Genomic DNA, 26,351 nt, shown 5'->3' on the forward strand with positions numbered 1-26,351 from the left:
AAATTCTAAGTCACTACATAAAATATAAGATATTACATCATATTTAGAACTCCTTTTGCTAGCTGCCAAATTATTTTTGCTACCAAACATACACACACACACACAAAGTATCTTTGGGTAACTAGATACCTTCCAGGGTATATTGTTTCAAATACATTTTCATAATCTTTAAAAACATAACAATTTTCACTTTTCAAATATTTATTTTTATTTGTTTATGTGGGTTGTGTGTATGTGTGTGTCTGTGCATTCACAGGAATGCAAATGTCCTTGGAGGCCTGAAGAGAGTTGTGCTAGATAGTTTTATGGCAACTTGACACAAGCTAAAGTCATCTGAAAGGGCCGAGCAGTGGTGGTGCACGTCTTTAACCCCAGCACTCGGGAGGGAGAGGCAGGTGGATCTCTATGGGTTTGAGACCAGCTGAAGTGAGTTCCAGGATAGCTGGAGCCTCACAGAGAAGCCTTGTCTTGAAAACACCAAAACAACAACAACAACAACAGAAAGTCACCTAAAAGGTGGGAACTTCAACTGGGAAAATGCCTCCAGAAGATCTGGCTACAGGCAGGCCTGTAGGGCATTTTTCTTAATTAGTAATTGATGTGGGAGGGCCCAGCACATTATGGATGGGGATACCCCTGGGCTAGCGGCCCTGGGTTCTATATGGCTGAGAATGCCATGTGGAGCAAGCCAGTAAGCAGCAGTCCTATATGGCCTCTGCATAAACTCCTACCTCCATGGCTCCTGCCTCCATGGCTCCTGCCTCCATGGCTCCTGCCTCCATGGCTCCTGTCCTCCATGGTCCTGTCCTCCATGGTCCTGCCTCCATGGTCCTGCCTCCATGGTCCTGTCCTCCATGGTCCTGTCCTCCATGGTCCTGCCTCCATGGTCCTGCCTCCATGGTCCTGTCTCCATGGTCCTGTCCTCCATGTCTCCTGTCCTCCATGGTCCTGCCTCCATGTCTCCTGCCTCCATGGTCCTGCCTCCATGTCTCCTGTCCTCCATGTCTCCTGCCTCCATGGTCCTGCCTCCATGTCTCCTGCCTCCATGGTCCTGCCTCCATGGTCCTGTCCTCCATGTCTCCTGTCCTCCATGGTCCTGCCTCCATGTCTCCTGCCTCCATGTCTCCTGCCTCCATGGTCCTGCCTCCATGGCTCCTGCCTCCATGGCCCTGCCTCCATGGTTCCTGTCCTCACCACTTTTGATGATGAACTGCTATATGAACTGTGAGAAAAATAAACACTTTTCTCCCCTAAAGCTGCTTTTGGCCATGGTGTTTCATCTCAACACTGGTAACCCTAACTAAGAAAGGGTGTTGGACCCCTGGAACTGCAGTTACAAGTGGTTGTAGGCCACCCATCAAGTCCTGTGTAGAGCAAGCAGCAAGTGCTCTTTACTACTGAACCATCTCACTAGCCAGGTTTCCATGATTTTGAAAGGAAACACTGCCATTCATTTACTAAAACCATTGACTGGTCATTGTGTGCCAGGCACAAGGAGAGGCCCAAGAGGGAATGACGAACAAGGAAGGTGTATGTTCATGGTTGGGTTTGTCCTTGATATGCACATACCTGGGGCAAGAATGCAAATTGCAAATGCAAGTTAGTATTGCATCTGTGTAATCTGTGTGTGTTGGGAGGGGGGCATATATGCAGAGGCCAGGGTAGGATGTCAGGTGTCCTGCTCCATTACTCTCTACTTTATTCTCTTGAGACAGGGTCTCTCACTGGACCTGGAACTTGGCTGGAAGCCAGCAAGCCCCAGTGATCCTCCTGCCTCCACTCCCTACCACAGTGGGGTTATAGGCATGCGTGCAGCCATACCCAGTTTTTTACAAGGGTGCTGGGAATTTAAACTCAGATCCTTAAGCTTTCATGGCAAAAGCTCTTACCCACTGAGCCCTGTCTCCAACCCCTGTTTTAATCTTCCAAAGTTATAAAGCAAAGGAACAAAACCTTGTGTCTTGACAAAGCATACCTTTAGAATGTGGACGTCTCAGAATTCTTGGGGCCCTGCACTAGCACACCTTGGACAGGCAGCCCAATCCTTAGCCTGTATTTCCTTTCCCTACCCAGCCCTGGACCGCACTGGGAGGCAGGTATGCGGCTATCCCACATACATGTGCACTGGGGTCCCTGCAGCCATTGAGCTCTGGCGGCTTGGGACCGGGCCGTCTAAGGGCCAGGGCTTCTTAGTCCTCTATGAAGGAATCATGTTCTTGAGTCTGTAGATGGAGCACCAGAACGGCCAGGCAGGCAGCTGCAGTACAGTAAGAAGCATGCTGTGCTGTGCTAGGAGTGACTAGGGGGACACAACCAAGAGGCACAAAACCAGATGCCAAAGAAGAGTTGTGGTGAGGAAGACTTTGCTTGGGACATGACACCAGGCTCCTCACGATGCTGGTGTGGCCGGAGCCAGTGCAGGTAGTGCAGGTGTTGAGAGGTGCAGTGGGAGTGGCAGACGGGCGAGAAAACACAGGAGACGATGCTGGTGGGAAGAGTCAAGTCTGGGACCGTAGGAGAGAGGGAGCCAAGTGCCAGCTAGAGATGCTACTGTGGTACAGTGTGAAAGAGGACTTATGGGAGCAGAAAGAGGGTCGCAGACCAGATGGGAGGCTCTTGCAGTGGCCCAGCCTAATCCACCACAGAGCAGTGTGGCCGACGGCAGAGGGATGGATGAAGAAAACCACACGAGCCAGAGAAGGGAGAAGGAATGGTTTACTCAACACAGCACGCATTGTGGAGCAGCGATCAGGTGCGGCCACTGGCACCGGGGTCTGTAGGCGGCAGCTCCGACAGAGCAAGAGGCAGCCATGGGGAGTGCGGCTTGTGAAGTGACCCCACCCACTCCTGCAACAGCAGAGCCTGATGGTCTCTAGAATGGAGGAGTGGCCAGCACATGGGGGGAGGGGCCTCCTGGAGGCCAAGGTTGAAAGCTAAAGAATTCAGGTGAGCTTGAGCAGGGGCAACTTGCCGAGTTATCCAACTGGAGAGTGCACTGAATAAGAACTGGGAACAGAGACGTGGGAACGGATGCCAGAGGCTTCTGTGTCAAGACCGGAGAGTGACTCCTGGCTTCTGGCCAGGGGAAGCCAGTCACTAAGACGGGGCCACACTAGGGCCGATGATGGACTACGGGGAGGGGCAGGAAGATGGGTAAGAACAAAAATCCTATCTTAGATAGGATCCTCCCTCAGCTTGGCTGCACAGGATGACTTGCAGTGGGATGTCCCTCGCTGAGGGAAGCCCTGGAGGAGGCAACCCACAGTGTGGAGGACAGTCATACTGAAACAGTGGAAGCAGAAGCTGGCCTACTTTCAAAAAGTGTAGCTAGCTGGAGAGAGGTCTCAGGAGTTGAGAGGACTGGTTGCCCAGAAGCCCCAGGTTCAGCAGCATTCATGGAGGCTCAGATCATCTATAACTCCAGTTTCAGAGGATATGATGCCCTCTTCTGGCCTACAACACATGGCATCCACATGGCACACAGACATACATGCAGGCAAAATACTTCTCAATACATGTATTTTGTGGCTGAGCATCCAGGGAGCCAGAGAGGAGAAGGCAGTGCAGTGGGGGAGGGGGAGCAGGAAATGGAAGAGATGCACCTGGATCAGGAAGGAGAGGCTGGGGGTGTCAGCCGCAGAAGGAAGTTAGCGTGTGCTCTCTAATAGCCTCAGGAACATGGAGAAGCCAACCGTGGAGGTTAGGGAGAAAACCGGCAGGAGATGGGGCCATGTGGATGAGCCAGGAAGAAAGGCTATAGAAACATGCATGTAAACCTCAGCCTTCAGATGGCTGGATGCGCAGAACTAGCTATAGAGTCAGAGTTCAAGTACTAAAAATCTAAAACTCAGACAGTGGAGTAGCTCACTGCAGGAGCAGGTGAGCTTCCTGTGTCAGGACCTAGGAATGAAGGCAGAGACAAACAGACCAATGGCCAGGTGGGCTGAGGCCACCAGCAAAGAGGAAGGTACTGATATGACCAAGGTGAGTCTGCTCATTCGTGACAGCAAAATAACTCTGGAGTTCATAGAAATACAAATGGCCACTTCCCGAATGTTGTTACGATTACTCCAGTCCTGCTTTGTCTGAGGTAAGGCAAGCACTGTTCTTCCTGGTTCAAATCCCTCCTGTGGATCAGGTCTCAGTGTGATCCAACCACACGGCTTCCTTTCGCTCGGCTTCCTTTCGCTCGCCAGGGGCTTTGCGCTTGCTGTTCCGGGTCCCTATCAACACCCATCTCCCTACTGTGCTCCTTTCCCTATCTGTTTCACTTAAGAACACCGGCACTTGCAAGCAGGGACTGACTGTTCTGTTTATTGTTGGATCTGGTCCTTAAAATCCGGAGTCAATAACCATGTGCATGAACTGACGGAATGCTATGGTTAGCGTAAGAGCAGGAAGGCAATGTCCCTCGCCTAGCAGTGACTAGCTTCAGAGCTTCAGAGCTCTCCAGTGCTAACTGGCTGCAGTTAGCTCTACGATACAGGGCATGAGAGCCTTGAGCGTTGATTTGTTTGAGGTGTCAGCCAAGATATGCTTTCAGTTAATTAATTAATTAATTGTATGTGTGGGGCTGCACGCACAGAGGCTAGAGGATGCTGGTGTCCTGCTTTAAGTCATTCTCGGCCTTGTTTCCTTGACAGCTTCTCACTGAACCTGGAACAAGGCTGGCGGTCAGCGAGCTCCAGCGACTCTCATGTTCCCATTCCTCCCACAGCGCTGGAGTCGCAGGTGCATACAACCATGCTCCGTGTTTCACATGTATACTAGGGATTTGAACTCAGGGCCTTATTTTTGCACAGCAAGTTCTTACCCTTAGGGTCATATCTTTAGTTCTCCTCCCCCACAGTTTTTGTTTTTTAAAGAAAGGGTATAAATTACCCCAGGCTGGCCTCAAGCTTGCTATGTGGCAGAGGATGAGCATGGACTTCAGAGGCTTCTGCACTCCCTCCTGAGTCCTGGGACTGTGGCTGGGCACCACTAGGCCTAGTTTCTGCAGGGCTGGGACTGCAACTATGGTTTTATGCATGACACGCAAGTACTTTATTAGCCAAGCTACAATCCTAGCCCTCAAATTTGTTCTTATAAACATTGGCCCTATCTGTAGGAGGGTCCTGCATCTCTGGATAGGCTGGTCTTCTTTGTCCTGTCATGTCCCCAAGAGGTTCTCTAAAGAAGTCAGTTCAGGCTATTGTTTACAGTTTATAATAAACTGGCCAGAAAAGTACCTCCAAGCCGTAGACAGTGCCCTGATGGACTGCTGTGCACTCAGGAGATTTTGTGAAATACTATTTCGGAATGGCCTGGAGCTAATTTACTTCACACATAGAGCTTCTAAAGTGGGGGTTTGTGTCAAGCTAGATCATGCAAAAGTCTCATTTTCAAACTGCATTGATTTGGTCCTGGGAAGACTTTCTGCTGCTGAGTTGGCTCTGGTCTCAGGCTGTGGGACTTTGCTGAGAGACACTTTGACAAACCCCATGCAGCTTTCTCAGTGTTCTCTCAGGACACTGTCCAGCCCAAGGGTCCTCAATTGAGTCACCCACACCAGGCTCCCTCTGTGCGTCAATACCCAGGCTTCACAGTCCCTTCCGCCTCTTATTCTTCCTTAGCCTCATCTTTCTCACAAACTTTTCAGATCTGTTTGTTCTATAAGGGTTTTTGTTTGTTTCTACTATAAGGTGGGTTTTTGTTTTTATAGACAGGGTTTCTCTGTGTAACCTTGGCTGTCCTGGAACTCATTCTGTAGACCAGGCTGGCCTCAAACTCACAAAAATCCATCTGCCTCTGCCTCCCTGAGTACTGGGATTACAGGCATGTACCAATAGCATCCAGCTTATAAGAATTTTTATATTATATGTGTTTTTATAGTCTATCTGAAATCTTTTAGAAAATAAATCTGTATGTTATAAAATCAATTTATTAAGCTGAGTTGGTGGCACACACCTTTAATCTCAGCACTTGAGAGGCAGATACAGGATGATTTCGGTTCAAGACCAGCCTAGTCTACATAATGAGTTCCAGTCAGGGTTACACAGTGAGATTCTTGCCTCAAAACAAAAGAACATTAATTACTCAATAGTGCAGTAGACTTACTTTAAATTGCAAATCTTAATCTTATTTATTGATTTTTAAAAATTGTATTAAAATGTATTTACTATAAAATTTACTGCTTTGAACATTTTTTTGCATGTGCAGCTTAGAGGCACTGCATCCATGGAACTTTTAAAATCAACTTTTATGTAAACAATCAAATTATCTAATGTTTTCCTTTCCTGCCAAGAGATACCATGGCCTGCCACAGGCTGCAGTTGACACATGCACACTTCTGCTTCCACCAGGCAGGCTCTGCGTGCCCAGAGTCAGTTGGGCTATTATCTTTTTAAAAAAATATTAATGTTTAATATTGCTAAAATATTAAGTTATCAATTTAGCAGAAAATACATGCTGGAACCTAATTTCAAAGAGGAGTAGAATAGAATCAGTACCAAGCTAAGAATACAGCAGTACTTTCTCAATCTCTATAACTTGAAGATAAAGAAGGTAACCTCACTCCATACAAACACATATGTTCCTTTCAGTTAGGCTATACTCAAACACATTCATGGTGATTGTATTGGCTTTTGGCAGTTGTTCAGTGGAACTGCCTCAAATACATGAAATGTGAGTACAAAGAGAACAGCTGTTTTTACACAACTGCAGTTGCCTGGATTCATGGACAGCAAGTTCCATTTCTCGGCTCTGTGACAGAGCAGAGACATTCCAGAACCTTCAGTGGGAGGAGCATTACTTACCTGCCACCCCCAACATCACAGGATCGAGGGCGCCCAGACAGGGACTGGATCTAGGGAGAGACAAAGAAAGCTGGGCTTAGTGTACAGCTAAATTCAAGTGTTTGCAAAGTGGGGATCTAGGTACCTCAGTTAGAGCCAGCGACAGATAGAACAGCCCAAGGGCATCTTCACAAAGTATCCATTTAGGTTTTGAAGAATTTTAAATTTCTTAAACTTTCATTCAAAATAAGTATAACATTAACACATTTTCTTAACTTGATGCCTTATTAGTTTGTCTTCTAGTTAAATGTTATTTCTTTCAAAAAGGCAAATGTTTTGCATATGCAATGTTTACATTTTTTTTAATTGGTGAGAGAGAAGAAGAAGAAGAAGAGGAAGAAGGAGGAAGAAGAGGAGGAGGAGGAGGAGAAGAAAAAGAAAAAAAAAAGCCAAACAGGGTAATGGAATAGGGAGCAACTGTTAAAGGAAAAGGACAATCCAACTAGATATAAGTTGGTGAGGGACAGAGATGGGCACTGCACAGGCACAGGACCAAGGGTGATGAGATTGTTTCTCCAGACAGCAGTTCTGCGGGGGGGGGGGGGGGGGGGGGGAGCGCACTCCTACACACTTGTTTTCTGTCTTTTGAAAAAGGTTTCCAAAACCACCTTCTACAGCCAAGAGGACAGAGTACTGTTTAAATATGTGGCTTTTAAAGCTTTGTTCTTTTAGGCCCCTAAAGATAAAACATCAACTATGCATGTGGCTTTTATAAAACGCTTTCAAGACCACCCTAATGCTAGCAGAGACTTCCTGTAGACTTGATGGGGGAAAAGGAGCAGGATCATGGGATCCTGAGAGGAGAGGACAGCTAAGGACTGAGACCAAACAACCCACTGCGTGGGAGCATCACTGGGGGCTGGGAGGGGGACCACTCTCACTGCATGGGAGCATCACTGGGGGCTGGGAGGAGGGACCACTCTCACTGCATGGGAGCATCACTGGGGGCTGGGAGGGGGGACCACTCTCACTGCATGGGAGCATCACTGGGGGCTGGGAGGAGGGACCACTCTCACTGCATGGGAGCATCACTGGGGGCTGGGAGGGGGGACCACTCTCACTGCATGGGAGCATCACTGGGGGCTGGGAGGGGGGACCACTCTCACAAGGCAGCTCTTTACAGAATGAGGCCAAGCTCCGCCACTGCACTGTGGGGCCTCCCTCTCCACAGTGGGCGAGGTTGACAAAGTGAGGTGGAGGCCAGAGAGTAGGCTTTTAGATACTAACATTCGAGGCTCAAAGAGATCATAGTAAACAGATGAGTCATCTGCTGTCTCTCAGAGAGCTCAGGTCAAAGGGCTTTGATTTCAGAAAGGATCAACTGACAGCAGTTCCCAGCGGAGGCTGGAGAAGGCTCCCAAGCAGGGCCCATTTGTGCCCTGAGAAGCAGCAGTCGCAGGGGAGTGAGGAAGCCACAGATCACTGTGGTAATTCACCAACACAACCATACTGACTTTGGGATGGCATTCCCCACTATGGCTCTCCAGCACCCATCACAGTCCAGGCAAACCCTCTCTTCCCTTTTCCCAGCTCTGGTTTCCGCCTCTGCGGGGCAGCCAGCCAGGACGACAAGCACAGCTGGGGACTGGTCACCCACCTCCTTGGTCTCCCACAGTTGTCTAGGCAGTGGCTTTGGAACATTTAACAGATTCTCTTCCTTCAGCGGGCCAGGGAAGGATGCTGCTGAAGGCGAGAAGAAGCACAGTCACTGAATTAGAATTAGAGGGCAGCCAACTCTTGGCCAAGTAAATCTGCTTTGTTTAAAACTGCAACTGTGGTTGCAAACATTTAATCCCACCACTAGAGAGTTAGAGACGGATCTCTGTGAATTTGAGGCCAGCCTATTGTACATAGGAAGTTCCAGGACAGCTGAGGCTACACTGACAGACCCTATCAAAAAAAAAAAAAAAAAAAAAAAAAAAAAGGAAAAAAGAAAAAAGAAAGAAAAACATTTTTCTTTAATGGCTTTTAGCATTTAGAGTCGTCTGTCCTGGAACCTGCTATGTAGCCCAGGCTGGCCTCAGACTTGCAGCCATCCTCCAGTCTTTGTCTCTGGCGTGGAGGGATTATAGGTATGTGCACCCTGCCTGGTGAACAGAATTTCTTTAGCAAATATTTATTTTTAACACATTCCTTTTTCTTTATTCACTATATTATGTTATGTGCATGACTGTTTTTGCCTGCATGTTCTGTCCTATGAAGGCCAGAAGGGAGCATCACAAGAGATCAGTGACAGCAAGGTGCCTGGGACGGGCTTCCGTGCCTTAGCAGGCTGTTTCCTTTGAGGAGTTCATTGTAGTTTCTTTCCACATGCAGCTTTGTTGGGAATTCTTTGAAGAATTAACTGGGGATGGCCGCGAGGCCACTTCTTCATTTCTCCCCCTAATGCTCCGATGAACCAGATTCAAGTTTTTATTTATTTTTACTTTTATTTTTATTTTTTTTTTTAAGTTTTTATGATTTTATTCAGCACCTAAAACGGTTTGCTCAGAGAAGGAGCGTGAGGGTGAGTGAGAGGGCTCTGCTTCTCATGCAGGAGACCGTTGGTGACCATGTCCTCCACAAGCCTGGTCTCTGTGACACACAAATTAACATAGCCGCTCAGCTTCAGATTATGAAAATCACACCTCAGCTTCTAAAGAGCTAAAGTGCCCGGGACTGAATGACTAAGTGACAGGGACAGGCTCCCATTTGTTGATGGCCTTCAGTGTCAATGCAGCAGGTCTCTAGCATGGTTTTAACTGGGTTTACGAAGCTCAGTATCTGCAAAATGTATACTTCTACCTTATAACAAATTTGCACTTACTTTCCTTTCTTTGAGATAGGATCTCATATATCTCAGGCTGGTCTCAAGGCTATCCCTGAACTGCTGACCCTCCTGCCTCTGCCTCCCAAATGGAGGCTGACAGGAGCCCACCAAGATGCCTGGCTCATGTGGTGAACCCTGGGCTTCATCTGCCCTACGCTGCTATTAAAACCTATCAGTTACTCACGGTGACTTCCTAAATGGGCCCAGGCAGTGCTGAGGGAAGGCAGTGGAATAGCTGCCTAAGTGCTCAGCTAATTCACATTTTTATGTGGTTACAACTTTTGCTTCCTTGCACAACCTTGTGACTGTGGTACTGAGGGGACTTGGGTAACAGGAGATCATTGTAATCTAGTCACATTTCCTTTCTCATGGCTTTGATCTTATCTAGCCAATTTTCTTAGAGCATCTAGGATAAGTAAACCAAGTAACAGTTGACAGCCTTTACAGAAATATGATAAACACACACACACACACACACACACACACACACACACACAAATGCACCCCACCCCAACATCTGTTCATACCTTCCACATGGCCATCATTTTCACCATCACAGAAACCTGGTAGGAAAGAGAAAAACACACACACACTTTTATATGTGGGGCTCTCATTTATGTATGCATTAGAATAACTCTTTGACTTGAAATATAATTTTTGAAAATTCTACAATAGTTTTGAGATATCAAAGCTCATTCAAGGATCTTTAGCATTCATACTGTAAACAGATGCAGTTATTCTGAGTCAGAGTTGGTGTCCAAATACTTTTCCTTTAAAGGTGTCTTAATCCTTTAAAAATTTTTTAATTTATTCAGATTACATCCTCAATGTTATCCCCCCCCAATCCCCTCCCCTAGAACTCCGACAAGGGTCAGCAAGAGCATTTAGGACTAAGACACTGCAGGCTATCTGGACAAGTGCTGATCTGCACTGTTTTAGTCTTAAATGTTCCTGTTGACCCCGTCTCAAGACAACAGTGGTTGACAAAGTCTGAGAATCTGTTGTCAAAACACAAAGCAAAAGAGCTTGTCTTTTCACAGCCCCAGTGTGTTATTCTAGGGAAAGGCAGGTAACCTGGAGTCCATAATGGACGCTGTAACATACCCTGGATCCTTACACGAGCTGTTAAAACAAAACCTATCTGGAGTCTAAAGCAAGGCAAGGCTGTATGTGACAGCTATTCACAGAGAGTTTTAAAGGCTGATTTGGCACCAGTCTTGCCTGGAGACCAGCTAGCCCATGCAGCATGCTGCACACCAAGCACAGCCCCTGCCGCAGCTCTAAGCCACACCCAGGAGCCACCCCCAACACAGACTAGCTAACCCTTCTCCTCTGAGCAATCAACTGCACCATGTGAGCTCTCAGCATAGATTGGGATAGAAATTGAAGTCTAAGCCCTTAAACATAGCTCACCTTAGGTAAGTTTCTAGATGAAATGGTTAAACTATAAATTAGCTCAACTGGTCTTTAAAACTGAAACACCTAATAATCATTTGTTCAGCAGACACTTGCTCAGTTCCTGCAGTGTGCAATAGAGGGCTGGGGGCAGGTGATGCAGCGCAGACAGTAAGACAGAATGTGGCAGAAAATTCTGAAGGCGGCAAAGCCAGGGCCAGGGGCAGGATGGACACTAGGAGATCCCAAAGGTGCCAAGAGCGCATCAACTAAACATACTCACAAAACACAGGATGTCGCCCAGCCCTCCAGTAAACAGAATCTAAGCTAGTGACTAAAAACTTTTTAGTGCATCTACAAGACCACTAAGGTAAATTTGTTAAAGACCCAGCCTTTAGAAGATGCTGATGCAGGTGTGTGAATTATATGTCATTCAGCAGTAGAGTGCTTGCCTAGCACTGTGACAGATGGGTCCAGCACACAAACAAACAAAGTAAAAAATATAAAAGTAAAGAAGAAGCCTTTAACTTCAGAACTCAGGAGGCAGGCAGATCTCTGAGTTCTAGGCCAGCCTGGTCTATAGAATGAGTTGTTGAACACAGAAAAAACCCTGTTCAAAAGGAAAAAGGGGTGGGGGTGGAGGGGCTGGAGAGATAGCTCAGGAGTTAAGAGCGCTAGCTGCCCTTCCGGAGGTCCTGAGTTCAATTCCCAGCAACCACATGGTGGCTCACAACCATCTATGATGAGATCTGGTGCCCTCTGCTGGTATTCATGAAGACAGAGCACTCATGTGCATAAATGCATAAATAAATAAATATTTTTTAAATTTTAAAAGAAAAAGAAAGAAGGAAAGAAGCAATGCAAATTGGCCAAGCTACCCAGAGCTGCTGCTTATTCAGGCTGTGATTTAGCACTCTAGGTAAAGGCCATGTGGACAGGATGCAGAAAACACAGTGCAGAGACAACACAGGCAAAATCCAGCCTCAGCACTGACAGGAGGAGGAGAGAAGCGTCTTGACTTTTTTTTTTTTTTTTTTTTTTTAAGTGCTCTGCCTGCATGTAACCTGCATTCCAGAGAGGGCACCAGATCACATTATAGATGGTTGTGAGCCACCATGTGCTTTCTGGGAATTGAACTCAGGACCTTTAGAAGGACAGCCAGTGCTCTTTAACCTCTGAGCCATCTCTACAGCCCCAAATTTTGGCTTTTTTTTTTCCCCAGACAAGGCTTCTTTGTGTAGCCTTGGTTGTCCTAGACTCACTTTGTAGACTAGGTTGGCCTCGAACTCACAGTGATCCACCTGCCTCTGCCTCCCAAGTGCTGGGATTACAGGCGTGCGCCACCACGCCCGGATCAAATTTTGGCTTTTTAAGAAAGGGCAGGGAACTTCACCATTACAGTTATTGAAATGTGATTATCATATTAAAAATGATAACTTACATTTTATGCAACGGTCTATTATGGTATGTTAAGAATTGCTTCACCTTCAATACACTCTGAGTTTGATTACTAACGTTGACCAGTCCCTACAACACCACGTGAATCTCAGAGGCAAGCAGATTTCCCGCATGTATCCTGCTAGTGCCCCAGCCTGGAGCAGGAGGCAGGCTTCAGCCCTGGGTAGGCAGCGAGGAAGAAGAAGGAAGATGATAACACTTGCTGCGTGCCAGGCACCCCTCACAATGGTCTCGTGTAACTTTTGGAGCAACCGTATGAGTTTTGGGCTCTCATCATGCCCAAGACCACACTGCTAGTTCTGGGACCAGCACTCTGGGCAGGGGGACTTCCCAAAGTCCATGCTCCTAGCCAGTGTGCTGGGCCTGGAGGAGTTGAGGCGGGTGGAAATGCCGCTAAAGGGCTGCCTCAGTGAAACAGGAGGAGTGGGGCGGAGGAAGGAAAAGGGGAGCAGAGGCAGACTGTTCTGCAGGGGTAGGGAATGGGGAAGCCTGGCTATGCACAAGCTAGAGCGTTGGGAGCCATGGTGACAGAGTCTGCTGGTCACTGGGATGAAGTGCAGAACAGAGAGAGGCATGGGCTAGAAATGAGCCTTTGGGACAGCCTCGAGGCCAAGACACCAGATAGAAAACCAGAAGACTGGACAAGAAGCAGTGAAGTAGGGCCCATGGCAGCGAGGACCAAAACTACCAGGCACGCCACAGAGAGAGGAAGAGCAGACCCTGACTATGACCGCAGTGTTGGGGGAAGGGGAAGACAATACGAGAGAGAAAATATCACTCTCAGGTGTTCCACTCAAGTGACCAGAGGACAGCGGCAGCAATGAGTAACAGGTTTATTTGAGATTAACATCTAATAAAATAGCCACATTTAAAATGGGCATGGTGGCGCACGCCTTTAATCCCAGCACTCAGGAGGCAGAGGCAGGCAGATCTCTGTGAGTTTGAGGCCAGTCTGGTCTACAAAGGGAGTCCAGGACAGCCAGGGCTACACAGAGAAACTCTGTCTCGAGACAAACAAACAAATAACAAATAACAAAAAAACCCCAAACAAACCAAAAAGCACAGAGTAATGACTAGTTATCAGGGAATAGAGGAGACTGATCCACAGCAATCCCACAGGGGACAGGACAGCAATGACCAAGGTCACATGTGTTGCAGGAAACCTGGTAGCCTTGAAGCCTTAAAAGGCTGACCTCAGGCTGGCCTCGAACTCACAGCGATCCACCTGTCTGTCTCCCGAGTGCTGGGATTAAAGGCGTGCGCCACCACCGCCCGGCTCCTCAATACATCCTTTTATGTGCTCCCACGTCTAGCAAGCCTAAATAACTCCCCACAGACTTCCTGTGAAACAGAAAGACAAGGTGTACAGATTGTAACCACAGTGCATCTTAAGAGGAGTTTCTAGAGTCTCAGCCTTCCAAGTCGGAAAGGCTCAGTCTGCTACCCTGATAACACACCTTTGTTTCATATTTTATTTTATTCTCTCTGCCCCTCCTCTTCCCCCCTCTCTGTGTGTGCGTGCGCATGTATGTGTGTGTGTGAATGTGTGCGCACACAGGAGCCATGGCGTGTGTGCATGTGGAAGTCGGAAGACAGCCTGGGTGTTGGTCCTTCGGCTTTCTTCAAGGCAGGCTCTTTTCATTTGCTGCTGGGTACTCCAGGCTATTGGCCTATGAACTCCTGGAGAGCCTCCTGTCTCCACCCCGCCCCCCCCCCCCATGGAAGTACTGCGACATCTGGCTTTTACATGGATTCTGGGGATACAATCACAGGCTCTCATGTTTGCACAGCCAGGATTTCACCTGCTGAGCGTTCTCCCCAGCGCTTGGTGACTCTTTAGAGCTTAGGTGCTTGTGTCAGTAGACAAACATCATTAACAGGCTATTTGATGTTAAACCGTCTCTTTAATACTGTGAGTCTGAGCTTGTTGCTGGTTGACGGGCCATGGAGATACAGATTACATCTCTACCCCTCAGAGCAGACTTAGGGACTCCAGTGCTCAGAGATGGCGGATTGCAGTCCCAGTCTGCACTCTTCTGCTGCCTGGAGAATAACGGCCACCTTAGCTCCTACATGCTACTACGAGAGGAGGACAGTTTGGGGATAAAGCCAGGCTGTGGGACAGGATAAGTATCATAAAGAGCCACTGTGCTGATCCATCTATATGTGTATACGAAACAGTAATTAAGCTGCACACTACCAGGGAAATTCGTAATTAAACGAAAAGAGAGAAATTATAAAAACCCTGCTTGGTTGTGTTAAAGTTTGTTTCTGTCATTTACAATGTCATACCGCTTGTGTCTACTTGTCATGTAACTCAATAACCATTAGGAAAACTAACAACCATGTATCAGGCTAATGGCTTTGCTTCCTGGGGATACAAAGCCACATTCTTGATGCCTTGTGTAGCAATACTAAAAGCACCTGTCCCGATCACAACAAGGATGATGAAGGGCTTCCATCACCACGCCCAGCAAACGCTCCCAGCAAAGGGCTGTTATTGTCGTTCTGTTCTGATGACAGAACCTAGTTCTGGGCTTTGATTGTATTTTCCCATTACTTTAAAAAATCTTTACTTTATTTGGTGGGTCCTATAAAAAGAAATACTTTTTTGTGGAGCTAGTTGATATTTTTAAAATCCAAAAGGAAAGAAAATGAAAAACTTTAATGTACTACAGGGGGAAAATACATAAAACCATTTAAAATAGCTCCCACCAACAAATATAATTCTCCAGAAATAATTCCCATCCTTGGAGACTTGAATAATATTTTAAACACACTGGCTTTCCCATGTAAACACATCCATATTTGGATGTGTTTCTGAGTTCTGTGATACTTGAAGGCGACTTCAGGAGCAGGCACACAGTGCAGGCATCCATGCTGAGGGTTGGCCTACCTTCTGTAGTTGGCAGATACCAGGACCCCACGGTTCCTAACACTGACTTGAAAAGCAGAGACCACCCAAGTTCCCAAGGCTACCAGGAGCGCTGTCCAAGCCTTACCCCTCTTCTCTTCCTTTCTTCCTGTTGCTCATGATCAGGGTTTGGGATGCTCCACCTCGCACACTCAGCCTCACACCTACTGACCGTTCTCACCTCTTCCCTCAGAGACGAAATATCTCTTAGAATAAATCTTCAATTTCTTTGGTTACTTTCTTTCTCTTTCAGCTCCAATGCTCCTTGAATTCCCTACGGGTTCCCTTGTCCTCTCGCGACCTTTAGTCCCTGCTAGAGACAGATAATCTCAGCACAGAGGGTGAGGCCAAGGCAGGAGCTCTGGGGAAGATCCCACTAGGCTAGCTGGCTCCCAGGCAGGGCGACAGAGACCTCGCTGTGCGCACAGGCACCCTAGCGGTTACAGCCTCTGCTTTTTAAGGCACTGTCTATACATCTCCGACTCTACCTACCCCGGAGCCAGTCTCTTCCCCACACACCACTTCTCCAAGCACTGCTCGGTGACCCATGTCCAATTCCAACTTCCCTCTCATATTCCCATGTGTGGAAGCACAGCAGATGTCCCCAACTAATTCCAATGCTCCCGGGCTTTACGAGCAAAGAATCACTTCAGCAAATAAATTATACCAAGGGAGCAAATGTAGTCACAATTACTATAAAATCCCTTCTGTACTATATGCAAGGAACAAAGACCATGAATGGCTCTCTTCAGAAAGAACGAACATTTTAGGCTTTAAATAGACCAAAACTATCAAGAAAACTGGAAAAGCTAGTATCTAGGCCAGTCCTCATACTCAAAGTTAATCTATATATGGAACAGATAATTCAAGCCTGTGTGTGTACTTTCCAGATTAGAAGGCCCAGAAAGACAGGCTTGGCAAGAGTCCGAAGGACGCATGGTTACTTGGGGTGCAGGCTAGATATGAGCACCTCGAGTGAGTTTTGGGTGTGCTCGGTACTGTGTGATGTCTTTGTACATCTTCAGCAGTGAGCGTGCCTCTGTACCAGGTACTACTGTGTCAGGTAGGACAAAACTTTTAAGATACTGCCTTCAAGAAACTCAGCTTAAGTGGGGGTGGGGGGTGGGGGTGGGGGGAGTATGTCTACATGGGGAAGCAGTAGTCACAGCATCTGCTTAGAGGAGCTTGGGGTAGTGGAGGACATGGGTAACTTAGGAGCAGAGACGGGGGAAGGCCATGAAAGGCTCCACAGAAGTACACACACAGCCGAGGGATCACACTGACGTAGGAGTGGGAGACATGAGAAACAGGATGAAACAGCAGGAAAACCCCAGCGAGCTCACAGCGCCATGAAGAGCAGGCTGGGAGCAGGGAGGGGAGGCACGCCACGGCTCAGGCCTGGAGGTGGGGTGCGCTGGAAGTGAGGTGTGCTGGAGGTCTTGGCAGGAGAGTATGAGGAGCAGACAGGGTTAATGATGGAGGCTGAGAGCATGAGATAGCCTTGGCTCACTCTGGACTCACTCTGTAGACCAGGCTGGCCTTGAACTCACAGATATCCACCTGCCTCTGCCTCCTGAGTGTGGGGATTAAAGGTGTGCGCCACCACTGCCTGGCTCCGGCCTTTCTCTTTCAGCTTACAGAAATGTGTTCTGAGCAGAAACAGGCAACAAGGAGGCGACAATACTTAGCTTCCATTCTGTCCCCTCTCCCCTACCTTCTCTGAGAAATGCCTTCCTGCAGATGTCTCCTTGGCTCTCTCTGGCCCCTGGTCTTGATTATTCCTCCGAGAGGGCTTGCCTGTGCCAGTACTGCAGGCCCCTGGGAGGGTTTGCCTCATCTTGAGGTTCAGCCATACAAACTCCACGGACCCACAGAATGAAGCTACTCCCTCCAATCTGGTTTCACCAGTAACAAAAGGAGGCCTCAGAGGACCCAACATCAAGTGAGGCTGCTAGGATGTATGCTAGGACACATAGCAGGGAGGATGCAGCTGCAGGAGCCTGCGTGCCTAGAAAAGCGCTGGTGCCCCAGGGAGAGGAAGCTCAAGAGCCAAGAGATGCCGACAGGGAAGCAGGTGCTGTGGGAGAAGCGAGGAAAGGATGCGCTCACTCTATCATCAACACGCACACTTCCCCTGCTGGACCTGTTCTCCGAAGACCACCGAACTGGGGACGGGCATGCAGGGCAGACAGCACAGAAGCAGAAGGCGCAGATGCTGTTAGCAGGAGCCTGTGTGTCTTACCCATATATGAGGCAGGCCAGGCTGACTGGCCGCCTCCTCCATAGGGGTCCTGGGGCTTGGTGCTCAGAGCACTTGTGTGAAGAGCAGAATCAGAATTGGTCCTAAGGAGGGGAGGAGAGAGTCTGGCTGAAAATCCATTTTTTCCTTAGTGGAGTGCAATATTTTTTGCTGAGTATTATCAACAGAAGAGAAGATGAGAATAACAGACTAACAAACATCCACACAGCAACGGGTCAGGACCTACCTGCAGTCCTTTACATCAAGAAGGTATCTGAGGACCACCATGTGCCCAAAGAGTTTGTGCTTGGATAGCCTTACACTATGAAGCTAATGGCACAAGGCCGGCCTCGGGTTTGCAGCTTCCCTAAGATCACCCTTTTCCTCTCTGTCACTCAGAAGATGGTGTGCAGCCAGTCCAATCCATGGCCATACTAGGGTTGCTGAGAATCCCTGTGCCTATGTGAAGAAGCACCTGAAACAGCGCTTCCTATGTCCTTCCAGGGAGAATGAAGGCCGGGGCAGCACGGCTGCGCCCTTCTCTTCACTCTCACCCTCAGATGGCACAGCGCAGCTTTCCAGCAGTTGTGCTATGATATGTCACAGTACAGCAGATTGAACACGATGACTCCAGCTCAAACTGTCCTCTGTACACTTTGTTCGTTTGTTTTAGAAAATGCTCTTGTGTTCCTTTCTGTTGGCATGTGCTGGGCGTATTGTTGCATGCTGAAATGCACCAATGAGTACACCACCTCTCTCCGTTAGACTGCTAGCAGCAGCAGCCGGGTACCAATAGGTGTACCCGCACAGAGAAATGGTCTTCCAGTGCTTCAGTGGGTTTCGGAGTATAAATGGATCTAGGCAAAAGTCTGGGGGCTGCGAATCAGTAGCAAGTGGTTAAAATGCTCTCAGATAGCTCTAGTGTACGCACAACTTCCACTCCAAAAGATGACAACTCTTTCTTTATTCCATCCAAAGGGCAAATCAAACTGTCTGTTATGAAGAGGCACATGAGCAACTTCAAGTTAACCTAAAATACTTCTTCATGGTCTGCTTCAGGCAACAGCCTCATGTGACTTGAACCACGTGGCTTCCGAGGAGGGAAAAGGCGACACAGGGAGAACCACTGGAATGCAGCACAAATAGCGAGAGCCCTGGGGCTCTCAGTTCCTCCCGAGTCACAGGAACCCAGGAAACACCAGTCAAACACAGAGGGATGATTGAAAATGGCAATGCAGACTGGCTATCGAACCATGTAGGGGAAATTATGGTTAATTCGTTAGTTGCATTGCGGCTATTATTTTTAAGCCTCTCGCTGGCCTTCCGCTGCTAGGGGCACTTACAGGTGAGCAGCTTATCTGGCTGGCCGTGGAATGGCATATGAAGGAGGGAGAGGAGAAACGAGCCAGGCGGGATGCCGACCGAGGCAGAAACACTGTGAGTGGGCACAGGGGCTGCTTACAACTTTCTCTCTCCTGCATATACTGGAAAGCTCACACCACTGAGTTTTTTGTTTTTGTTTTTTTTTTTTTTTTTTTTTTTTTTGGTTTTTCGAGTCAGGGTCTCTTTGTAGCCTTGGCTGTTCTGGACTCACTTTGTAGACCAGGCTGGCCTCGAACTCACAGCGATCCGCCCAACTCTGCCTCCCGAGTGCTGGGATTAAAGGCGTGCGCCACCACGCCCGGCACACCACTGAGTTTTAATTTTAAGTTTTTCCCAAGGTATGTCCATAGCCCGTACTGTTTTTCAACTTGCAGTCTCCTGCCTCAACTTCTAGAGTACTGGGTTCCAGCCTGAGCCGCCATGCCTGATTTGAGGGCTTTGTTTTTCAAATTCCCCGTTGCTTATTTGCTAACGGGCTCTGGGGCAAGCCATTTATCCTCTTATAGCAGGAAAGGACACTAATTCTTGCGATGTTGGGACTGAAAATGACCTGGGTTATTCCTACAGTCCAGCCCAGAGTAGCCTCCAGAAGAGCTGGTATTTATTGTGCACTGTGCCTCTGTGTAGCTTCCTACTTAATCCTCACAGCCACCGCACCACGGGTGCAGCTACCTCCATGTTCATAGGTACAAACTAAGGCAGACAGACGTTACTTTGCCCAGGACCACACGGTAGGAGGCAGACCTTGGTGGTGGTCCCCTTCAGACCTCATGTTCTTACTGACTACACCGTCTCCTATACACTCAACGCATTTAAAAAATAATTTCATATAAACACAACTGATATAAACAAAATGGGCCACAAGAGTACACACAAAGACTACCTGAGCCAATCAAAGCTGTCTCCTTCTTGAAATGTGTTTCTACTATGAGACAGCCCACATACCTGTTAAGTGCAGATGCTAGCCTGAATCCAGGATGCTTTTCTTCTTTCCAAGGAGGTTGTTGCCTTTAGAAACCAAAATGACATAAAAAGGAAAGAAGCTTAAGCTTTGGGACAGACCAATGGAGTGCTTCAGGCCTGGGCCTGACAGCTGGTTCCTCTAGCCTAGCTATAAAGGCTCAGAGTTACCTAAAACATCAGCCTCCCTTTGCTCATCACTGTGGAGAGGAGGCCAGACTGAATGATCTCTCAGGACCCAGTAGCTCTGATTTTCAGGATAACTACTATGAATCCACAGCATAGCATCAGCTACTGGGCACACTCAAATGCTGGCTTGAGCGGGGCAGAGGGAAAGCTAACACCCTGCAACACCAGCCCAAGGGAAGGGAGGTCGTAGTCCAGGTGTGTAACAGTTACCCTGATCATGTACGTTGAGTGTGTATGTGTGTGTGTGTGTGTGTGTGTGTGTAGGGGCCTGTTTAGCAATCCTGGATGTGAACACTTTGCTGTCATGTGGAAGGCCATGGAGAGCTGTACACTTTGTAGCCATCCTGTGAAATATCCACCTGACTAAATCCAGGGCTCTAAGAAGCAAAAGACACTTTTCTCAGGAACACAGATGAAGCACATCACTTGGGGATCTGCCCTTTCTGACTTAAAATTCAACACTCTATTAGCTTACAAACTGGAAACTCAGGACTCCTGAGGAGGCTGAAAACCAACGTGAGGTGGGCCAGTATTGGCCACCTTGACCTCCTTTCTCAGATCCAGACTACATTATCCATAATAAGGGCTCAGCCACAGGTAGTGGTGGCGCACGCCTTTAATCCCAGCCTTCGGAGGCAGAGGCAGGCACATCTCTGTGAGTTGGAGGCCAGCCTGGTTTATAAAGCAAGTCAAAAAAATAAAAGAAAAAAGAAAAAAAGAAAAAGAAAAGAAAGCCCAAAGGCTTCAGAGTTGAGTTCTTTTAGGGGCTGGGGGGGAGCATGGGGTCTCACATTGTATTTTAGGCTGACCTTGAACTCATGGTCATCCTCCTGCTTTAGCCTCTCACATTCTGGGATTACATACAGGTGTATAACACACTCCTGGTAATGCATGCACTAAGAATCTCTTAGTCTGATGTGGAGGTGTAAACTAATGCCACACACACAACAGATGCATCACTAATGTCACGGTGGGCCACCATTACACTAGATACAAATGTCCTCAGAGCCTCTGCCAGCTCACTGCACCCACGCACTTTCTATTGAGAAGTCCTTCACTCCTTTCAGTAGCTGACTGAGAAATGGCAAAGAAGGGGTTAATTTTTTCACATCTACCATAAGACTACCACATCAGACCAACACTCCCCAATGTGTTTCTAGTTGGATCTAGATTTGCTTACGTAATTTTTACTCTATATTTTCTTACAAGCTCAGAATTATACATGGAAAGGATGAGGGTTTTTTGATGTCGCTGTGACTTGAGACAGCTTAGGCTACCTGGAGTTCACTGTCACTCAGGCTAGCTTCAAACTTGTGACCCTCCTGCCTGTTACTGTTGGGGGTTGCATGCATGTACCGCCACAGCTCAAGACTTAGATTTTCCAAGATAAAACAAAATTTAATGTTAAAAATATCTATGTAGGCCAGGCACTTGGGAGGCAGAAGCATGAGGATGGCTGTAAGCTCAAGGCTAGCCTGGTCTACATAGCAAGTTCCAGGACAGCCTGAACTACATAGAGAGACCCTGTAACAAAAACAAAACAAAACAAAAAACCCACCACCACCACCAAACAAATCATAGTGGACTATGTCTCTAATCCCAGTACTAGGGAGGTAGAGACAGGAGGATCAGGAGTTCAAGGCCATCCTTGGCTACATCACAAGTTTGAGGCCAGCCTGAGCTACAAGAGACCCTGTCTCAAATATTTTTTTAAAAACCTAAAATAATAAATAAGTCTAAAACAGCATTAAAGACAGTTAAAATAAAGTGACGGCATCTTAAAATGAGGTTCCCTCCTATCTGTTAAAATATTTCTATAAGACAAACAAACAGTTTCTATAGAGCTTACTTACCTTGGCCAACTCTCATCCAGGGGCTGTGAAGAGTAACTAGCTGCAAAAGTGTTTCCATCGAAGTGGAAGTTTTAATAAAGGAAAACAAAATGTATGGGGAGTTGAAGGAGAATTAAGAAACTGAAACTGGAGGGTTCGGCTGCGGATCTCCACAGCTGGGGGCGCCCCCTCCACACAATCCTCGGCAGCTCTATGCTGCCACCTTCTAATCGTGTCTCCCCCACGATGCTTCCTTTTGTGTTGTGTGTGTGTGTGGGTGCACGAGTGAAGGCGTACGCACAGGTGTGTCTGTGGAGGTCAGAGGTCATCTCGGATGCCATTCTTCAGAACCAAGAAGCCTTTCACTGCTGTTTGATTTCGGTGTTTTGAGGCAGTCTCCCTATGTAGCTCTGGCTGTCCTGGAACTCTCTATGTAGACCATGCCTCTGCCTCCCGGGTGCCAGGATAAAAGGCGTGCGCCACTGGGCCTGTCTCCTTGTTAGTTGAGACAGAGCTTCTCCTTGGCCGGCAGCTTGCTGAGTAGACAAAGTTGACTGGCCTGCAAACCCAGGGGCCTGCCTGCCTCTGCCTTCCCAGAGCTGTGATTACAAGTGTGCACCACCATGTCCCGTTTTCTCACATGGGTTCTGGGGATCAAACTCAGGTCCTCAAGTTTGCATGGTGAGCACTTTGCCCACTGAGCTACTGCTTCAGCCATCCCACCCCCACCACACACACACTTCTCTGTCTCTTTCTGTGGATGTGTGTGAGTGCACATCTCCTGCCCAAGATTTTCTTTTTAAGAACTTTGCCTACTTGCATGACAAACAATGGCAAGACTGTCATCCTACGCAGGCCTCCCTTTCTCATGGGATGGATGAACTCAGGCCCCGGTTAGTTTTAGTCAAGGCATGTCATTCTCCTGCAAACAGTAACTGCTTCAGGGATAGGTTCAAGTCAGGACCAAGAAGAGTGCTTTCCTGGTGGGAATGAGGTGCTTGAGGCCCGGTGATTCCTTTTGCTGAATGCTTGTCTATGCAAAACGTCAACATCACAGGGGTAGTCTTAATGATGGCCCCCTGGCCATAGGCCCTGGCACGACTGAGAGCAGAGTTGGCAACTTAGTGAGACTTTCTCATACCAAGGAGAAACCAGAAGTAGTGGGGATATTGCTCCATGGTAGAGTACTAGTCTAGTATGTGTAAGCCCCTGGGTTGGGTCCCCAGCATTGGGAGATGCACTTCCTTTTTGAGGTTGTTTTTGGGAGGCTTTGGGACTTTTCTTTCTTTCTTTCTTTCTTTCTTTCTTTCTTTCTTCTTTTTTTCTTTCTTGAGACAAAGTCTTGCTAAGTAGCCTAGGCAGGCCTAAAACTTATCACACAGCCTAGGCTAGCCTCGACTCACAGCAATCCTTCCACCTCAGCCTCATAAGTGCTAAGATTAATTATAGGAGTGTGCAACCATATCTGTCTAAAAAATTCTTTTTCCAAATTAAGGTGAGCTACTGTTGCTTCTGGATCAAAAGAGAACTGTACTAGACTTGAAGTAGGTGGAAATTCTCATGTAAAGGGCTTTGTTTTCTTTCTAGGTTCTGTGTTGCTTACTGGGTCTGGCGAGCCTGAAGACCCATTCCAAATACATGGAGAGACAAAGAGAATGTTTGCTATGCACACTTAGTACAGCAGGGCTGTGAGTGCTGGTTAGTGACATGCGCTCAGAGGACCCCACCTTAAAACACTGTGAGTCATACTATTCTGCTTTTAAAAAAACTGAAGAGCTAAGTATGGTAGCCCATGTATTTGATCCCAGCACTCTGGGAGGCAAAGGCAGGCTTATCTCTGTGACTTCAAGTCTAGCCTGGTATACACAGTAAGCTCCAGGCCAGCCAGGGCTCACCTAGTGAGACTATGTCTCAAAAATAAATTAATTGAACAATTAATGATAAGGGTTAATAAGGGAGTTGGGGAAACGGCTAAATAGTTAAGCAAGGGCAGCTCACAACCACCTGGAAAGCCAGCTCCCAGGGAGCCAATGCCTCTGGCCTCCCCAGGAATCTGTACCCATGCGTATACACCCCTCCCCCCAACACATATAATTAAACACAATAAAATATAAATCTTAGCTGAGCAGTGGTGGCGCACACCAACAAACCAGCACTCAGAAGGCAGTCAGATCTCTGAGTTCCAGGCCAGCTGGGTCTACAGAGTGAGTTCCAGGGCAATCCAGGGCTATACAGAGAAACCCTGTCTCGAAAACTATATAAACAAACAAGCAAACAAACAAATAAATCTTAAGAAAAACAAACAAATAAAAAAAATCACCTTTCAACCTTCTCATGTTGCTGAAAGGCTAAGACTTTAGGCCATGGGCCCCAGAAATGAGAGAACGTGTTCTTTGGGGTGTCCTCAGAAGAAGATGGGGCCTAGAGAGGAAAGTCTCACCTCTTTGGGATCAGCGGGAAATGGAGTCCTAATGAAGTGGGGACCTACCATGGAAGCTCTGGCTGGGCATCTTAAGTAAATACAAAACGTGGAGTTAGGGAAATGTGGGTACGAATGGGATCTTAATGATTTCCTTTGCCAAGAAAAACATTACGACTGCAAGTTTTCCTTCCAGATACTTGTTTTCTTTGTCGTGTCTCATTATCTTATTTCTTAATCTGACTCTGAGCCAACACAAGAAGACAGAGATGCTTTCCAGACACCTTCTCTCCATCTGATCAGGCTTACTGTCTGTGAAGTTCAGGGTAGATCTCGGGAAGAGAGAAGAGAGACAGAGGTGATGAAGGAGGAAGAAGGCCCCATGAGACACGAATCCTGGAGTATCGGGGTTGGCAAAGCCTGTCGGGAGGAGGCAAGTTTCACCGCCTGTGCTTACCCGCCTTTCCTTCTTCTGAAGGATTTGATGCATTTCTGCTTGCAGACGGTCAATTCATAAAACAAATGTCTAGCACTGCTTTTCAAGCACACCGCCATCCTTTAAACCATGGTGGTGTACACTTTTAATACCAACACTTGGAGGCAAAGGCGGGAGGGTCTCTGTGAGTTTGAGGCCAGCCTGCTCTATATAGTGAGTTTCAGGGCAGCTAGGGCTGTACAGTAAGACCCAGTCTCAGAAAAAGAAAAAAAAAATCATTAGGTCCCATCACCAAGTAAGTACTGGCCATTCAAGTCAGAATGTGACGGTCTAAAAACAACACAACGGGCAGGTATTTGCCACCTCACTGCTGAGGTGTTGAGTTTGCATAGCAACCTGGTTAATAAGCACTCAACATGACAATGCAGTGAGTCCCTGGGCTTCTTCCTGTGACTAGGCTGAGGTACAAGAAGCTAGGAGACGTGGCCTATGGACACTGTTCTTTAGTTCTAGCTCATCCAGTCTGGCTTCTCCTCACTGACTGAGGGGACTCAGGGAGGGAGGTGCTGCTGTTGACGCTGAGCTCAGCAAAGAGTGAGCTTGGAAGGTGGAGAAGCCAGGCCTCCCGGTCCAAGGAGGGATGCAATGTGGGTGCTTCCAACTGCCTATGCTGTATCTTTATTGCTACTGTTTTCTCTTGACCTCTGACTCCTTTCCTTTTCTTTCTTTTTTTCTCGCTTCCTTAAGACATGGTCTCATTCTAGGCCAGAGTGGCTTTGAATTCACTGTATAGCCCAGGCTGCCCTTGAACTGTAGTCACCTTTCTACCCTGGCTTCCTGAATGCTGGAACTGTACTTATAAACCACCATGTTCAACCCAAACATGCCCCTATAAAGAGAACGAGTCAAAAAAACTTTAACATATTAGTGTGTATATATATATATATGTGCATGATGCGGGGGGCGGGGGGGGGGGGAATGCATGACTGCCAAGGCCCAGAGCTCCTCAGAGCCCTGACTGTGTACCATAAAACTCCAACAGCAGGTTGGGAATAGTGTTTCTTGGAATCTCAAAGAACAACATCCCATGTTCTCAAATGTCCATCCTGTTGTGCTGAGATCAATCAAAGCAAGGCCTGGTGCAGAGCAGAGCAGGGTGGTTCCCAGTTCTCTCTCCCTCCCTCCCCACTTTCCTCCCTTCCTCCCCTTTCTTTTCTTTCTTTCTTTTTCTGGTTGTTGTTGTTTTTTTTTTTTTCAAGTCAGGGTTTATCTGTGTAGCCTTGACTGTCCTGGACTTGCTTTGTAGACCAGGCTGGCCTCGAACTCACAGAGATCTGCCTGCCTCTGCCTACCAAGTACTGGGATTACAGGTGTGAGCCACCATGCCCAGCTTCCTCTTTCCTTTCTTTTTGGTTTTTCATGACAGAGTTCCTCTGTGTAGCCTTGACTGTCCTGGACTCGCTATGTAGACCAGGCTGGCCTCA

The 26,351-nt window shown here is 47.6% G+C and overlaps 1 protein-coding gene across 4 annotated transcripts in view; it reads right to left on the reverse strand.

The window, feature by feature from the left end:
- CRTC3 (CREB regulated transcription coactivator 3) overlaps nucleotides 1-26,351 on the reverse strand; it is a 109,438-nt gene that overhangs the window by 19,691 nt on the left and 63,396 nt on the right. For 3 of the 4 annotated variants that reach the window (XM_084772437.1, XM_084772436.1, XM_084772434.1), the window contains exons 4-9: nucleotides 22,034-22,095; nucleotides 19,977-20,039; nucleotides 17,652-17,752; nucleotides 10,170-10,205; nucleotides 8,431-8,516; nucleotides 6,795-6,844 (exon numbers count right to left, since the gene is read on the reverse strand). In XM_084772437.1, the coding sequence (XP_084628563.1) occupies nucleotides 6,795-6,844; nucleotides 8,431-8,516; nucleotides 10,170-10,205; nucleotides 17,652-17,752; nucleotides 19,977-20,039; nucleotides 22,034-22,095 (398 nt within the window). The remainder of the gene's footprint in view (nucleotides 1-6,794; nucleotides 6,845-8,430; nucleotides 8,517-10,169; nucleotides 10,206-17,651; nucleotides 17,753-19,976; nucleotides 20,040-22,033; nucleotides 22,096-26,351) is intronic. The other variant, XM_084772435.1, reaches the window with a different exon arrangement.

The sequence above is a fragment of the Acomys minous genome, assembly GCF_964271855.1.
Source record: "Acomys minous genome assembly, chromosome: 2".
Lineage (NCBI taxonomy): Eukaryota > Metazoa > Chordata > Mammalia > Rodentia > Muridae > Acomys > Acomys minous.